This window comes from Gymnoscopelus microlampas (assembly GCF_963454915.1).
Source record: "Gymnoscopelus microlampas genome assembly, chromosome: 5".
NCBI lineage: Eukaryota > Metazoa > Chordata > Actinopteri > Myctophiformes > Myctophidae > Gymnoscopelus > Gymnoscopelus microlampas.
The window spans coordinates 23,717,050-23,734,646 of NC_139942.1; the positions used below are offsets into that span (position 1 = coordinate 23,717,050).

Sequence of the window (17,597 nt, forward strand, 5' to 3'; positions counted from 1 at the left end):
ACAAGCACAATACAGTGGAGACAAGAGAGGATAGAGAGGAGACAAGACTAGTCAGACAGGATGAAAGATAACGGTGAACTAGCTACATTGTAACGTGCATTCCGTCCCTCCACAGACTTTGGTATGACCAGAGACATCTATGAGACTGATTACTATCGTAAAGGAGGGAAGGGTCTGCTGCCTGTCAGGTGGATGGCACCGGAGTCACTAAAGGATGGAGTCTTCACTGCACACTCAGACTGCTGGTCAGTACTCTGTGTGTGTGTGTGTGTGTGTGTGTGTGCGTGCGTGCGTGTGTGTGTGTGTGTGTGTGTGTGTGTGTGTGTGCGCGTGTGTGTGTGTGTGTTGATTTTGAAAGAGATTATTGATCATAATAATCTCTGATGCTGCATCTCACGTTTGGCTCATTTTAAATGAGTAGCCCTCCAGATGTAGAAATCAAGTGCTTCATGATGAAATGTTAAATTTACAAGCATTTTTACAGAACAACATCGCACGTAAATACAGATAGTATGATCGTCGTACTAGATCAGTTGAAAAAAACAACCATCTTCCAAAAAGGTTTTGAAACCTATTTTTTTTTTTTTTTCATGAAACAACACACAAGATATAAGACAAACAAGTAGACATCAAATATGTTGCCAGACATCATCTTATATGAAATAAAAAAGACAAGTCTATTTTGATAAGAGATTGCACACAAAGGTCACAAGTAACACAAAATTGGAGTAACATTGAACAATAAACAATAAAAACTAAAAAAAATAGATTTTATCTGTTTTCAGTCAGTCAAACATCCAGTTTCAGTCTTTCCTTTTACATCCCTCTTATAATAAAGGCTAGCTCATCTTGTGAACAATAAAAAGCCCATGTTTTCAGGGCATATAGAAAGGAAGACACCACATACAGTATGACCGTACCATATGGATAAATATGTACAGTCAATCTACATATAAGAATATAATGAGGAATATGCAATGTATCAATGGTAAAACTAGCTGTAAAAACGAAATGTTTCGGTCGTACTCGTTGAACTGCGAAAAAAGCAGCGGCTTTTGGGAGTTCTCTAATTAAGCAACTTCCAGCACATGTTCCATTGATTTATTTTCCACTGCTATCCTGCCAGTCTCAGATCACTCAGATCCTCCACCGTTGTTTACCAGCTCTGGATGCTGTTCTCAAATGTGTCCTGCCAGCCTTAACCCATTTACACAGGGAAAGAATCAGTGTCATTTTTAGATTTATTTGGCTATTAAAAAATAGTAGAACATTTTTGCAAATCTTTGAATATATATATATATTTTTAAAAAGCAAACATTTGTAACTCAAATCTTTGCTTCTGGGGGATTCTACAAATGTCTTCTAAATCCTAACAGTTTTCTGAAAAATATAGGTTGCTCTATCACTTTTTCTCGTCAAGGACCCCCAAAATGATCCCTTTAAAAATATATATATATTCAAATATTTGCACAAATGTTTTGCACAAGATTTTTCAAAAATAGCAGATCTACAAGCTCACAGCGTGGCATTCGGTGCCACGCTGTGAGCTTTTATATCTGCTATTTTTGAATAGCCAAAGTATAAAATATGGATAAAGTGGTTTCACAGATGCGTTCCCGGTTTGAATGGGTTAACTTGTCAGCGCTCTAATTGCCGTGTCCTTATTCTCCACCATGTTGTTTTTGTGTTTGTGTGTACGTGTATACTTGTGAGGGCCAAATGTCCCCACAAGTATAGTAGAATTTGAGAAGTAGATATTGTGAGGACATTTTCCTGGTCCTCACAAGAGAAATGATTGTTTTATGGTAAAAACGAATATTTTCAGAGTAAGGAAAAAGATTCTGGTTGGTATTACTGTAGGATTAGGCATATACGGGTTAGGGTTGGAGTCGTGCCTGATTTATACTACGAAAATAGCAGATCTACAAACTCACAACGGGTCGCAGGCTTGTAGATCGGCTATTTTCCGCTTCAGCGTTAGGGTCAAAAATGGAAAAGAATGGTAAAAATGGCATTCATAAAATGCTGATGTCATCACAAGTATACTAATACAAACCTGTGTGTGTGTGTGTGTGTGTGTGTGTGTGTGTGTGTGTGCGTGTGCGTGCTAGGTCATTTGGGGTGGTGCTGTGGGAGATCAGTACACTGGCAGAGCAGCCCTACCAGGGTCTGTCCAATGAGCAAGTCCTCAAGTTTGTTATGGACGGAGGTTACCTGGACCGGCCGGATAACTGCGCAGACAGACTGTGAGTACAGACTAGTGTGAATGTTGGTTAATATCACTACTGTAACCAATGCTACTTCTGCTACTGCCATAGTGCCACCATCACTACTACTATTATTACTACTACAGCGACTCAACTACTGCTTCATACAGTACTGACAAGCTCTAGCGCTAGGCAATATGACTTTCAAATTAATATCATGATTATTTTCACTATTTTTGCATTTGTGTGATGAAGTATAAAATAGGGCTTAAGTGGTAAATGGATTTGTTCATGTATAAAAAAGCATTCGATGAATCGAAAAAGTTCACGGAATTTAAGAAAGTAATTGATAGTTGCAGGCCTATGTTGAGTGCCCTACAGTTAGGCTAAGGACACAAACAATCTACAAGCTCATAACGTGTTGTACGATGCAACCCGTTGTCTGTTTGTACATCAGCAATGTTTGGTGTGGGACATCATCGTACGACTAAGTACAAATCGAGCTCAAAGCAATCCAGCATCACGACTTTTCTGCATGATAAACTACAACCACCCTCCCCCCTTCCCCCTCCCTCCACTACCCATCACAGACACAACCTGATGCAGATGTGCTGGCAGTACAACCCCAAGACACGTCCCATGTTCCAGGAGATCATCGAGATGCTCCGCGAGGACCTGCACCCGTCCTTCCAGGAGATGTCCTTCTTCTACAGCGAGGAGAACAAGCCCCCCGAGAGCGAGGACTTCGACCTGGACATGGAGAACATGGAGAGCATCCCGCTGGACCCCTCGTCCTACTCGCAGCGGGAGCAGTGCTCCGACCGGGACGAGGGCTCCTCCGTGGGCCTGCGGGGCAGCTACGAGGAGCATCACATCCCCTACACACACATGAATGGGGGAAAGACTAACGGACGAATACTGGCCCTACCGCGGTCCAGTCCATCATAACATACTGTGTTTGCGCGCGCACACACACACACACACACACACACACACACACACACACACACACACCTCCTCCTCTCCAACACCAACACACAGATGCTATAGATATAAATATATATGTATATGTTTTTGTTGTTTTGTTTTCCGTAATTTTATATAGATCTCACACAACACACTCTTCAGAGGCCCCTCGAAGCATATCTCAGGACATTATTTTTTTCTTCTCAGATGCCACACACTAAACCAACACACTACTGTATTGTCCAACCAAGGACACCAGATGATACTTTTTTCTCTTCTTTTTTTTGTATTTAAAGATGAACTTTCTGCTTCTCTCTTGTCCACGATTGTAGTATTTTTTTATATATTGCCAAGTTTGTGCTAGACTGGGCGGACGATGGAATCAACTGTGAAACAAACTCTTTTTGACAAACAAGAAGGCTGCTAAAACTCATGGTCGCTTTTCTGACTCTTTAGACTTGTCCAGCCCCCCTGACCCTCACTTTATCAAATGACGTTTACCCCATCCTGGGGTTTGAAAAAGGAAAAAAAAGTGCCCTTCTATTTTGTCTGTGGCCTACATCAGCTGTCATGGGATTTGTGTCTGAAACTTTGTACTCACGATGTCAACTAAACACAAGAAGACTTGTATATCAAGCAACAAAGCTTGTGAACTCTGTTGGATGGTCAGAGACGGTCCATCGCTGAACAAACTGTTTATTCACTGGAGCAGGTTGGAAGTAACCTGCCTCCTCACACTCTGCAGTATTCCAAAACAGCACACGGATTAAAACACATTTATGTTGGGTTATGTATGCTTTTTCCCCCCTTTCTTCTGTTTCCCCCCTGAGTTTTCATATTTACAGCTGAAGGATATTTAAACTGTTTTCAAAAGCATTTTTGACAAAACGAGTTCCTCAGATTGACCAATAGCTGCTTCTTTGGTACTGTATATTTTAGTGGGTATAGAAGATTATAAATATATATAAATATATTATTGATGTTTTTTGTACATAGTTGACATGTCATTTATGAGGTATTTCAGGTCATGGAAAAGGTTTTTACATGTTTAGTCTCTTATGTTTAATTTTTTTCTAATCCAGAAAATCATACTAATTATCATTTTTGGACTCTCGATCAACCAACTGCACTTGGTCCTTTTTTTTGCCATCGGATGCACAGGTGAAAAGTGTTGGCGTCTTTAGCTTCAGATGTCTGCCCCTAATATCAAGATCAAATCAAATTGAGCTGTAAATAAAGCAGCAAGGTGCATTCATGAAGTGGCAGGATTCTTATTTCTAATCACCTCATGTCTTATATGTCCTCCTTCTGCAGCACTATCATGTTGAAATGATGGTAGATTCAGTTACTGGATCTACATTTCAATTCGTGGATATGTTCTGTGGCATGAAGGTGCCACCTGTTGGTCATCCTTGGCAGTGTGTTGAGGTGTGTGTGGTTAGTTGCTTGCTTGGTTGTAACCCCACCTTAACAGGTTTGTGTGGGTGTTCAGGTGTTGCGGGGGTAAAGATCCTTCCCACCAACACAGAAACTAGTGGTTTGAATGCTCCGTGGTGCCTCCGTCTTGGCCAGGCATTTCAACAAAAAGAATTGGCCAAATTGGGGAACTAGCAGAATGACTAAATTGGTAGTCACTATTAAAAATAATTGGAAAAGGTTTGTGTAGTAAGGATGACTCTTTGGGCAGAGTTCAAGGAAGCCAGACACACAGCTCTGTATACAAGACGAATACAAGAACTCTCGCCCCAAAACATACTCGGAACAGTCGGACTCATGTATTAGTGGCCACCTCGCCCCAGTCAAACCCGGCGACCTCGGAACTGTAGGACCCACACATCCGGCGACCTCGGAACTGTCAGACCCAGCAGGTAATCCCCCCCACCGAGACTAGGGGGGAATTAATGATTCTGTCTATATCGGGGCATAACTTAAAGGGCGCTGAGTCGGCTGAAACGGACTTCGCAACGTTCGGCACATTTTGGGGCGAGTGTTCCAGTTACCTACAAGAATAATTACCTTAAAGGAGCACTTCACCGATTTGAAACCTTATCTGCATATACTTGGTCCTCATAATGCTCATAAGGTGGCACAATTTCTATCTACTTACTGCATCTCATTGGTGGTCATTGGGAAATGAACAGTTCAGAAACCTGCCTACCAGTGCATTCATTGCTGCATTCACCTATGGGGGTTCCAAGCTAATAGAAACTATGGCCTTTCTCTTCTGTTAGCATGCTAAAATAGAAGGCATTGTTGTTGCATTTATAAAAAATGAATAAAAAAGTTGGAAATCTTGTTTGAATGTATCAAAACTGCCTACCGATGGTGTCACTGGTAGCAAGGTTTCTGAACTGTCCACAGCCCTCCTCTGGGACTCGGAGTGAGTATATAAATGGTACGATCTTATAATGAGTGAGGACCAATTATACTGTATGAAGAAGATAGGTTCCTTCTTTAAGATGTATCAGCAGAAAAAGGCCAGTTACAAAAGTTCCTCTGTTTTTTCTGTGTCAAGGCCTGCATGTCTCTGATTGATCTGAGATATCACGCAGAGATGGGGCCTGATTAAAGGTCTGGCAGTCAGTTAGACCAATTAAAAGCGGCTGCATTGGAGCACCACCCCATGGCGATGTAACTTGTGGGATTGTAGATCTGCTATTTTTGGTCAGGTCACCATCATACCACCGAGTATAATTTAGGCATGTCAATATATGACAAAGGAAAAAGCTCAGCCAAATAACTTAGAATACCAGTCATAATACCATCCATGTCTAGAAAAGAAGTGATAATACCATCCATGTCTAGAAAAGAAGTGAAAGTGAAAGTTCAAAACTAATCAAATCTCAAGATGTTTTTCTAGTTGCCATAACATGCCAAATGTGTTCAAGTTGTTATTGCTAAATCTGTTTCTCTTTAATGTAGGCTAAGTACTATCAATCTACTATTTTTCTATGTATGATCTTTTGCATTACTGATACAGAATAAATAGTTTGGGTTTTTTATTGCCAAATATCATGACATTAAACTAATAAGTGGTGTGTTATTTGAGCAGCAGGTGAGTTTATGGTCAGTCACATAAAGGTCAGTCAAAACATCCAAAATGCCCAAAAACATGGGTCTGTTTTGCTCTTTGGACTGCACAGCTGTGAACCGTGTATAGTGTATTAATCTATTATCACTAATCAGTGGACGCATAATGGCATTTTGAATGCACTGTCTGGAACCAATACCGTACAATATGCCTACTACATCAAGCCAAAGAATGGATTGAAAGAAAAAAAGTCATTGATATAGCCTCAATTGATAACTACATTGGTGTATTGCTGGAAAGTATTGTGCTAGAATGGCTAATGGAAAATGTCACACTGTCCAAACACTTCCAGAGTCCAGTGAATGCAGTCAGTTCAACCTGTAGTAAAAAGAGTGATGGTATAGTGACAGTAATTCTCCCCATTGCCAATAAATCTGAACGTTTTAATTGTCTCCTTGGAATATTCTAAAAGACACCGAATGTATAGAATACAGTAATTACGCAAATCATAATTTCTTAAAGATTTATTTCAATATCAATGTAGATGATTAATAATAATAATCTTTGACAAATAATTATTTGACACTGACACAAGAGGTCACTGTTGAGCAAAGGTAATTACTGCTTTACTTGCAGACAGGTGGGAGCCTGGGAGGATGGCAGGTAATCTCCACTGAAATTATTGTCATTTCATTCATCTTTTGGCCAATAATATCGAAAATAGTAAACAATTATTCTCATTCTTTGCAGTTGACTGCAGTGACTGTCACTGTCTGCAAATTGGCCAACAACATTGCCAAAGTTCAAACGAGCGACATCTGGAGTCAAATAATTCGATAGGTTGCCGATTTCGGTGTAACAACCTGTCGCTGCCATAGGTCGCTGCTTCTAGACGGAAGGAGATGTTGTTGGAAGAGTGGGCTGGTCTGGGAACCGCGTTGCCATGTCGACTTATTATAAGCGACCTTGGGCTTGTTTTTCTGGTAAGTTGCTTGGTGGTTGCGTTTTTTGGGGGCTTATTTCTAAAGTGTAGTTGCTTATTTGGGCTTGTTTCCTAATGTTGTTTAAACCAGAAGTTCTCAAACATTTTCATGGCAAGGACCCCCAGATTAATATGTATTTGTCTGCACTGCAGACAGACACCCCATCTGAAAATATTGTATACCAATCAGGGACCCCCAAACAAGATTTGTGTTGTTAAAATGTTTCAAAAATATTCCAAATCTTTCAAACTTTCTTAGAGATTTTTGTTTGTTTGTGGAAAATAGCCAATGTATATGTTTAAATGGCGAAGCTGGGGCTTGCTTCTTTTGGGCTTGTTTTCATAGTCCTCGTTGCTTGTTTCTCACACACACTCTGGCATCACGGTAGGTCTGCACTTGTTCCATAGAAGCATCACATGGGACTCTAGACAGAGTTAAAGTTGTGTCTGTGGAAGAATGGAAAATATATAATGTTGTCATACCTGGAAGTGGCTAAAGAATTATACACTAGTTAACTTTTCTGTGCTGCTGTGTGTCAACGCGATAGGTAAGAAGACATTTGAAACTTGTTGCTCGCGTTCGAAGGGACATATGACGCCAATAAGGCACGTTTAACATACATGTAACATGATACACACGGCATATTGTTTTAATTGAGTATTGATTCAATGATATTGAATGGGTGACGGTTGGACTTTGATCAACCGCTTTAACGTGAGTTATAAGTGTCGGTTTCTGCCATGTTTTTCCACCGAATTCAAACAAGTGGAACTGCCAAGCTGTTTTAAAAGTACATTTAATGTTAAGTTTTACACTAGACTGTTGGATAACTTTAAACTAGCTTATTAAATTAAACAAAGCCTTAAGAGCAGCGATGGAAGAATTCACTCACATGTTTTACTTAAGTAAAAATACCTGTTGTAGAAATAGTTTGTTACAAGTTCGGTATTCAAAATGTGCTTGAGTATAAGTACAAAAGTATTGGCATATACTTAAAGTACCAACAGTAAAATTACTCATTATGCAGTATGTCCCATTTCACAAGTTCGTCATGTCTGAAAATCTTTTGAAAACAGCAGATCTAATCACCGTCGCAAAAGCTTGTAGATCGGTTGAATTATATATAGGGTTGAAGTGGTTAATGTACGTCTTAAATCATCATCAATCAATTATTAAAAATCTTAAGTATCTAGTAACTAGCGTTTTCAAATATGTGTAGTGGAGTATAAAGTACAACGTTTGTCTCTGAGATGTGGAGTTGAAATAAAAGTACTGAAAATTGGAAATACTCCAGTAAAGTACTTAGTTACTTTCCACCACTGCTTAGAGTCTAGTCTGCAAGGACAGTCGTTGGCCAGAAACCCTATAGCCTCCGCCTGTTGATAATGATTTAATTTGACACTTGCAGTGCTCTTTTCAATAGGTAAGAATCCAGGTCACTGCTCTCTCTCTCACTGTGCACCTTGGCATTCCTCACATTCTCCCAGCATGGAGCAAGGACTTTCACATGGGCAACACGTACAACACTACAGATCTAAAAGTTACACTATATCACCTAATGCCAGGTTTGGAGTCGGCATTGAGAGATGTGGATTAAATGTTAGATGTTAGACAAAATGTCTCAGACATTTTGTCTAACATCTAACATTCTTTAATCAAATGAATGAGGATATAATTAATAGACCTACATACATTATATACTAAAATACTACCAAATGTGTTTGCCAGTGTCAGACAGTCTGACACTGGCACACACATTTGGTAGTATTTTAGTATACTTTATGTAGGTCTATTAATTATATCCTCATTCATTTGATGTACCAGTTTATGTGATATTTTGGTATTATTCCAAATTGGGGGAAAGCTCCCTGACTGGGTGGACAACCATTAATAGGTTTACTTCTCCTGTGTCTGTCCCACGCCCCAGAACACCCCCGCCCGCCCATTGGGAGGTCACATGTTTATAATTAGGGACTACTGAATTGAGGCTCTCACTGCTTCAGTACACACACACACACTGTACATCTCACATCTCATGGAGGACCTAACCGTAGGTCCCCTGGTGTGTGTGTGTGTGTGTGTGTGTGTGTGTGTGTGTGTGTGTGTGTGTGTGTGTGTGTGTGTGTGTGTGTGTGTGTGTGTGTGTGTGTGTGTGTGTGTGTGTGTGTGTGTGTGTGTGTGTGTGTGTGTACATGGATGGTACATGGTTCAGTTAATGAGTAAACTTCATGTCAAGGCTAGGAGCTGTCATGATGGTGCTATTGTTTTGAGAAGGTGTTAGTGTGAATGATTCTTTATGTAGACAGCTTGTGGATACATCTGTACTTCAGTCACAAGATATTAAGGCTGAGAGCGGCACGGATCACTGACTGTGTTGTATTGGTTAGCTTTTATGATGTCCTCAAGCTAAAGGTTAGTTTCACGGCAATTAATCATTTAGGGCTTGCCAAGAAAAAGATGGTGTGAGATGCTTTTATTTTTATTTTTTTATGGTGATACTGTAGGGGCTGAGCTGTCTAGAAATGTGTGTATGTGTCTGTGTGTGAGGAGTGTGCCCGAGCCTAATCTCATAAACCACTGGAATGATCAGCGCCAAATGTCTTGTGCAGACAGCAGACTGCCAGTAGGCCAAGGAAGCAATTACGTAAATTTCTTTCCACATGTTTTTTATATAATTTTTTTTAAAGAATTTTATTATGGAAGTCAATGGCAGTTAAATCGGGCTGTGAAACCTTGCTCAAATATGGAGATGAGTACTGATGGCATAGATGACTTCTGAGGTCATAGACTGGCCACATGAAGTCTGAGATCCTCACGGAAGACGGGGTCTAATAATGAATCTGGGATCTTTTTATAAACCTATCGAAGTCAGAATGTGTTTATTGGCCAGGTAGTTAAACATACAAGGAATTTGACAAAAAAAATAAAAAATAAAAATATAGGCTATATAGCAGTTTTGAGAGAAAAGAAAGAACAAGATATAATTATTTGGTATAAAAAGCAAATATATTAAGCCGAATGGGTCAAACCAGTGTGAGCTGTGTGAACATTATTGTATTATGATGCATCATCTACTGCACAAACCAGTTAGAAATATAGCAATAATATTGCACGGGTCATGCTATATTGGATAATGCAGAGTGTTGCTGAAGTGTTTCTGAACTGTCCACAACCCTCCTCTTGTAGCATACAGGTTGATTTTGTTCCATAAACGTCCTCAGTGAAACCCCCTGCCTTTCAGCCCTCAGTGGGATGGTTACCTGACAGACTTGCTGGTCTTGTTTTGTCTAGCATAGCACCCGTATTTCATGTTACTCTCTCCACTCCCAGGCAGTGTTGTTTGGGTGAATCAGTCGAGGTGTGGCTGTCACTCCATAGTCCAGACGAGGGGCAGAGCCACTAACACAATATAGGCTAACATACCAGGACACCTGACCTATTACTTGCGTACATACAATAATAGTTACCTAACATATGGACCTACTTCATTTCAGAGATCATTTTTTTCCAAGTATGCTGACATTTTATCCTATAAAAAGGTGAATGCAATGTTCACACCTGAAACAAGCGCTGTATTAACAGTGACTTGAGGTTTAGAAAGGTAAACAACAGATGAGTTAAGCCTCTATTGTGCAGACAGTGTTAGGATCCTTCTGACTGGAAGCATCCTTGTCTGTGTACTTTACTGGTGAGCTAGAGGCTAATGGGGGTGTGTGTGCGCGCATTTGTTGGGCTATGTGACATTTTCACAGCTTCTTTGGTCAAACAGTAATGTGTGTTTTGGGCGTGTCTTGTCATTCAACATGTGCTTTTTAGCTTTAAATAATAACACGCTGCTACACAAGTACTGCGAGTCCTAACCCCAGTCCTCTGTCTGTAATTATCCTGCATGAAACCAATCTGAAACTAATTCCTTTTGATAAGCCATAATGGGCTTTACTATGTGTATTGGATTAGCCTATACAGTATGTCCATTTTTAAATGTTAGCCTCCCATATCCTACTATCTCCTCATGTATTGTCCACGTTTATTGTTTAGCATGACCTGCTTCATCCCACAGAGCAGAAAGGGTCTGCTTCTGTATGATTCTTCAGAGGCAATGGTTGTAAAGGGTTGAGCTGACAATGGTCAGTGTATATTAAAAACAACTGCTGCTGATTTTAGGGAGGCATGTGTACACAACAGAAGATACAGTAGGTTCAGTGCAAGAGCCTGCCAAAACACACAACACACACATGCGGTCTGCGGACACACACACACACACACACACACACACACACACACACACACACACACACACACACACACACACACACACACACACACACACACACACACACACAGACAGAGTAACTGAAAGCCGCTCTGTTTGATCTGGGCTAGACTCTTGCTCTTGGTCGGATTTGACACCAAAGTTATTTTTGGTTGCTAGTCAAACTGCCTTCCCCAGTAGCTTCACTGGCATTCTTTTTGGCATATTTCCGCTTGTTTGTTTATTCTTTTTTTCTGTTTCGTCAGTGCCATGAGGACGTTCAAGAAGAGATACTTGCATTGAAAAGAGTATAAACAGGTAAGCCATTTTCATTTCTAGACCGGTCATGTGAATGTTAGTTTAGGAACAGCTAGTGCACAACACAGGAAAGGTTCAAAGCTCAGTTATAATAATTCTTGTCATGCAATTACGTCTGTCTCACTGTCAGACCTATTTCCACGCAGTGGAGATATGTATCTTAGGGCAAAGAAACAGAAGGGACCGATATGACATGAAACTCAGCCGTACCTGAACTACTGCCAGACACACCCTTTTGGGCACCTCAAATCAATTAGCCTCTAGCAATGGTTAGCATAGCACGTTTATCTGTGTTATTTTTGCCATGTTTTGCTTCCTCCGAGGCAACTTCTCTGTCATGAGTCTTTGCCTTAGAGCAGGTCAGACTTGAGCTGTGCTGTCACAGTCTGCCAAACCAGTTCTCTCCACCGGGCCAGATTAGTTTTGAAACAAGCCTTTTGTTGGGATTCAGTACTGTGACAAGCACGCTCTATCTGGTATTTTCTTTTCAAATGCAGACACTTCACTGTTTGAAGGGACTTTGAGTGAACACTATAAAGCAGTAAGGATTGTCAGCAGCAAAGTGAAGGTAAGTTTAGCGTTCCTGTAAACTAACAAATGTTTATCAATGAATCTCTCATAATATTATCTAAACTTTCCACAAAAAGTTCGAAACTTAACTTCCCGTCCCGTTTAATAATACCAATTGGTATTGTGTTTTATAATTGTTATCATTGATTAGTCACCTTTACAACGAGGTACAGCTTGTAAGGATCGGTCATTCGTGGAATGAGCAACACAGCTAAACGTGTGGGTAGCGCCAACAAAACAATTGTCACAGGTGTGTGACTGGCACCTGAGCATGGGTTCTGCAACTTTGTTGCGTTTGTGTACAGTATGCTCCAACCAACAACACTGCCCCCATGGAAAGATACCACGTTTGTCCCTTCAGGATGAGGCCCACGCAATGGGGCAAGTGGAAGCTGGTGTTCCGTTATGCAGAGTGGCAGCATTATTTGGTGTCAGCCCTCGTACCATTTTCAAACTTTGAGGCAGGTCTCTCAAAACAAGAGCAATTACAATATATGTTACTCATTCCACGATTGTACGATCCTTACAAATTATACCTCGTTGTAAAGGTGACTAATCAACTGATTATAAAACACAACACTAATTGATTTTATTGAAGTGGAGAAATAATAGACCGAAGCAAAGCTTCCGAACTTTTTGTGGGCAGTTTATGTCTGTTGTTACGAGTGTAGTGTGGTTAGAAGCACCCTCCTCAAGTATTTGTTTCTGGAGAGGTACTGCCTTCCACACAACAAAAACAAAAATCCCTCATTTGGTATTTTGATGATGGGGTGTACAGTGGAGTGGTTGTAGCTGAGTGGGCAGAGTCCATCTTGTAATCAGAAACTGGCGGTTCGCCACCACTACCACCCAGTTTATGTGTCAAAATGTACCTGTGAAGGCACTTAACTTCCGAACTTCTCCCCGGCCCCTGTATTCATGGCACTTCCCCAGTGCTCCTAATAGTTAGGGTGGGTTAAATGCAGAGGATACATTTCAGCTATATACAAATGTAAAGCTAAAGGACTACATTTATTATTTATTATAAAGTGCTATAATCATACATTTTGTTAGATGAGGTGAGTAGACAGTATTGCTATTGCTTATGGATAATTTATGTTCGTACTCATCGGGGACTTTTTCTATGACCGCTTTTGCCCTATGAGTGCTTTGGCAGAGCGAACGAAGAGGCCATGCTCACCAAGTCAAGTGCTATGCATCACCAAGGAATGGTGGTCAGGCACAAAGGCACTGTGTTGCAAAATTACTTTCACTTTGACTGCTGCAGGCTAGAGTGGACTCACACCAACATGCCAAGACAGACTGTAGTCAAGCAGTGGCTGATCACGTTTTGAACTTAATATCCTTTCAATACATTTGTGATTCAATACATTTGTGAACAGGATTTAGTTTCCCCACACAATTTAATCGTTATGCCAAATCCCCTTGGACAATGAACTGTCCCTGTCACTGCTAACCCCAACAGTTGGCCTGGGCAGAATGTAGCCAGCCACATACCCTCACCGGGAGGGCATAACGTGCAAAGGAACACGCTGTCCCTCACAGTTCCACTCTCCAACCAGCCTTTAGGAGTCAGTAGTGCAGTGACAAAGAACACAATCCCCTGCCAGCTTCCCACCCGCATACTCAACCAATTGTGCTCATTGATGCCCCCGGTCAAGCTGCATGCACCATAGAGGGATCGAACCCTAGTCTCCACAGTGGTGAGTGGGCAGGGTACTATAACCCTGCATCACCTCTGACCTGCCCTGGCTCTTTTAACAAAAATCCTAATACATATCCTTGCATCATCTATCAAATGTTGGAAAAAAGTAGGACGTTTTTTGTATTGAACGTTATGACTTACATTAACATTTTCTAATGTGATACATTGGGTCATAATTCCAAAAATGCATATTGTCATATATAATATTAATTTCGCCCAACTTGATATATCTGCGAATGACAATATTTTTATGACCATCCCAGTGTTCAATTCTTTTAGGGTATGTGTGAGAGATGAGGCAGAATTCTAAGGCCACTTTATTGATATGGAAGTCATCTTAGTTTTAATGTGGAACCGTTATCACCACGTAGACTCTCTCTCCCCATCACTCATATGGTAATTCTGACCCTTAATATCTCTTTTCCTTTCAGTCCTAGGGAGAGTGTTTCTCCCCCAGCCTCCAATGGCCTTTCCAGCTGTACCCTAATCCATTAGCACAGACTACTTCCACCCTTCAGAACTAGTCCCAGGTTGGTGAGTTGTGTGTGTGTGTGTGTGTGTGTGTGTGTGTATATATATATATATATATATATATATATATAGAGAGAGAGAGTGAGAGTGAGAGAACTAGTATACACACCTGGGGCACATCTTTCAACAAAGTATATAGGTTTTAAGTGGTTAAGGGTCTAGACCTGTGTAGACCTTTTGTGTTTTTGTTGTTGTATATGGGGGCTTGGGAGGGTCTTTTGAGTAAAAGTTCATGAACGTGCGTACTGCATATGCATGTGTGCACCGATTTGAGTGTGTGTCTGCATGCTTGCGTGCCATCCCCTTCCCCTGACATGACATCACTCATTAACTATCAACCCTTATCTTTACCGCATACCTTCAAGATTCCGTCTCAGCACAGATGGAAGAGACCGATGGCCTGCGATTCAAACTCTTTGACGACTCTGCGTCCCTGGCCCCCTCCACGGCTGAGTCCATCAACCTGGAAGGTCAGTTAGCCTTCTGTATATGTAATAATGATCCGGGATGAGGGCCTGTTGAAAGGTCCGTGCTGTACCTCTTATCATAACAGTCTGTCAGCCCAGAGCTACACAATCCCTGGTTGATGAGACTAGCTTAAGTGCTTTTGACTAGAGCCAGGCCGATGGATTTTTGGGTCCAGTCCCAATTGTGAGGAGTCCTAGACCATCGGTTGCCAATGTTTTGTCAAAAAGTGCTACATTTTCAAATCAATTTGAAAAACTTAAATTTGATTAAGCTTTCGATTTTGAGAACATTTAACTTATAAGCTAAAATTAAGTATACAGACTGACACTGTCAATATTATGAAAAGAACATATAACTTTAATTATATAATGAGCAAGCAAACATCAATATAAACTAGCCTACACAGTAATTTAACTATTTTATTTAACCACTTCAGACCAACAGACAAACTAAACTGAACTTTATTTTATTACTTAAAGGATTAGTTCACCCCTATCAATTACACACCCCATGAAGCCTTGAAGTCTACTTTGTGTCTCCTACCGCATACATTAGCATCTTTCCGCTGGTAATCAAATTATTGGTTTAGGAATGCGACGACAAATTATAATCCATGAATTCAAGGCTTCATGGGGTGTGTAATTAATAGAAAATAAGTCATGTTTTGGGTGAACTACTCCTTTAAGCCAAACATTTTCAAAAATAACAGATCTACAAGCGTGTGCTCGTATTTATTTTATGCCCCAAATAGTGACACCAGGTTTAAAGTGATACAAAATCAGGAGTCAGGACAGATCTGCTGGTTAATTGCCAATACAGATGTCATTTAAAAAAAGTCAAATAATAGCCGCTATATCAGCCAGGCTGTATTTGTTACAGCGTTGTACCTGGATTGGCCTTGTTTCATTCTACTTTGTAGAAAGGTCTTCCACTGTTGAATCGAAAGAATATCGTAAATGATCCCATGCTTTCGAGCCAATGTGATAAAACATGTGCATGCACATTGACACAAACAAGTGGGACATTTTAGACTTCATGCTCTTTTCTCTTTTGTTGTCTTATGTTTTTACATGTTTTGCTAACATTGTTCTACACTTACATGCCGATAAGACATGTTGAAATGAATCGAGTTGTTAATTTCCTTTACCTCTGTTTAAAAACCGATGATGGCATACACTGTACCATCTTTTTACTCTTCTCCTTTCTTCAGCACTCTTGTTTGTAATTGTAGAATAAACTTTTCCCTACTTTTTATCTCAGCATTTCATAATTCTTCTCGTTATGCTTTCATTCCAAGACATTTGTCTGTTTAAGACCTTTTTACAAAGAACACGTCACATACATTTTTTTGTATTATAGTCATCACTAGACCCTCCAGAAAAACGCGGGCAAAAATCCTTGATTATGCGGGCTAAAACTCTTGATTAAAACTCTTGACTCTTGATTATTGAAATATGCGATATGCGAAAAATGAGAAATATGTGAAAAGTTGCAAAATATGCGATGCGCATATTATGCGATGCAGCCTTTTTGAAAAAAACGTTACCCCTGCATAATTATGCACCATTTTGCTGATTATGCAGTAAATTCTGTGATCGCATAATCACATTTTTCTGGAGGGTCTAAAAAGTGTCTGATATACACATAGTTGTAATAATACATTGACTATTAACTTAAAGTAGTGCAGCTGTATGACTGTCTTTCTGCTTATTACCCAGATGCCCAATATTCAATGTTGCGCGATGAGCTGGAGGGTGATGCTCAGCACTTGGAGGCAGACTCCTGGAGTGTGGCTGTGGACCAGAACTACCTTAAAGCCCTGGACAAACAGGCTGTTAAAAGACAGGATGTCATCTACGGTAGGTACACAGCTCAGTTATATTATGCAAGGGATAATTGCGGGGTAACTGGTCATTATTGACAAATAAATCCCTTCAGGGTGATTATGCACCTCCGTGTCGGTGAATAATCACCCTGAAGGGATTTTATTTTCAATAATGACCAGCTACTTGGCAATTTTCCCACTTATTACACGGCTACTTAATAAATAAATGAATTGACCCAAAAGTAACAACAAAACAAAGTATTTCCTTGCTTACGGCAATGAAAGTATTTCATAAGGTAACCGGAAGACTCGCCCCAAACCACACTCGCCCCCATTCTTTTCGCGACCAGCGTTTCTTCTATTCTTGAATTGGTTATGCATAGTTTTGCTGAGGTTAAGTTTAGGAATAAGGTTAGGTTTTGGCACCGTTTTACTGAGGTTACGTTTAGGAATAGGGTTAGGTTTAGGCATAGTTTACTGAGGTTACGTTTAGGAATACCAGGTGAATACCGCCGGATTTGCCCCGGGGCGACTGTGTTTTGGGGCTAGCGTTTTTGTTTTCTTCCATAAGTGTTGCTGGCCGTCCGCCCAGCGCAACACGGTCGCCTCGGAAAACAAGGAAGTGTTGATCAAATAGAATACATTTTACTGCATCGTCTATTTCTCACTTCAAATGTTTTCAAAAACATTCTTGAGAGCAACATTTAGCTTTATATGACATGGTGTGTTTGTTTACATGGC

At 40.5% G+C, this 17,597-nt stretch overlaps 2 protein-coding genes across 4 annotated transcripts in view; both read left to right on the forward strand.

Moving 5' to 3' along the window:
• Positions 1-6,185, forward strand: part of insra (insulin receptor a) — a 66,916-nt gene extending 60,731 nt beyond the window's left edge. Inside the window, exons 19-21 of the mRNA XM_084058648.1 lie at positions 116-245; positions 2,112-2,246; positions 2,798-6,185. Of these exons, the coding sequence (XP_083914774.1) occupies positions 116-245; positions 2,112-2,246; positions 2,798-3,155 (623 nt within the window). The 3' untranslated portion in view covers positions 3,156-6,185. The remainder of the gene's footprint in view (positions 1-115; positions 246-2,111; positions 2,247-2,797) is intronic.
• A 1,411-nt stretch (positions 6,186-7,596) lies between these two features.
• arhgef18a (rho/rac guanine nucleotide exchange factor (GEF) 18a) overlaps positions 7,597-17,597 on the forward strand; it is a 36,093-nt gene continuing 26,092 nt past the window's right edge. Inside the window, exons 1-6 of one of the 3 annotated variants that reach the window (XM_084057826.1) lie at positions 7,597-7,734; positions 11,706-11,757; positions 12,255-12,325; positions 14,464-14,566; positions 14,929-15,033; positions 16,750-16,890. In XM_084057826.1, coding sequence (XP_083913952.1) covers positions 14,946-15,033; positions 16,750-16,890 — 229 coding nt within the window. In that variant the 5' untranslated portion in view covers positions 7,597-7,734; positions 11,706-11,757; positions 12,255-12,325; positions 14,464-14,566; positions 14,929-14,945. The remainder of the gene's footprint in view (positions 7,735-11,705; positions 11,758-12,254; positions 12,326-14,463; positions 14,567-14,928; positions 15,034-16,749; positions 16,891-17,597) is intronic. The other 2 variants (XM_084057825.1, XM_084057827.1) reach the window with 2 other exon arrangements.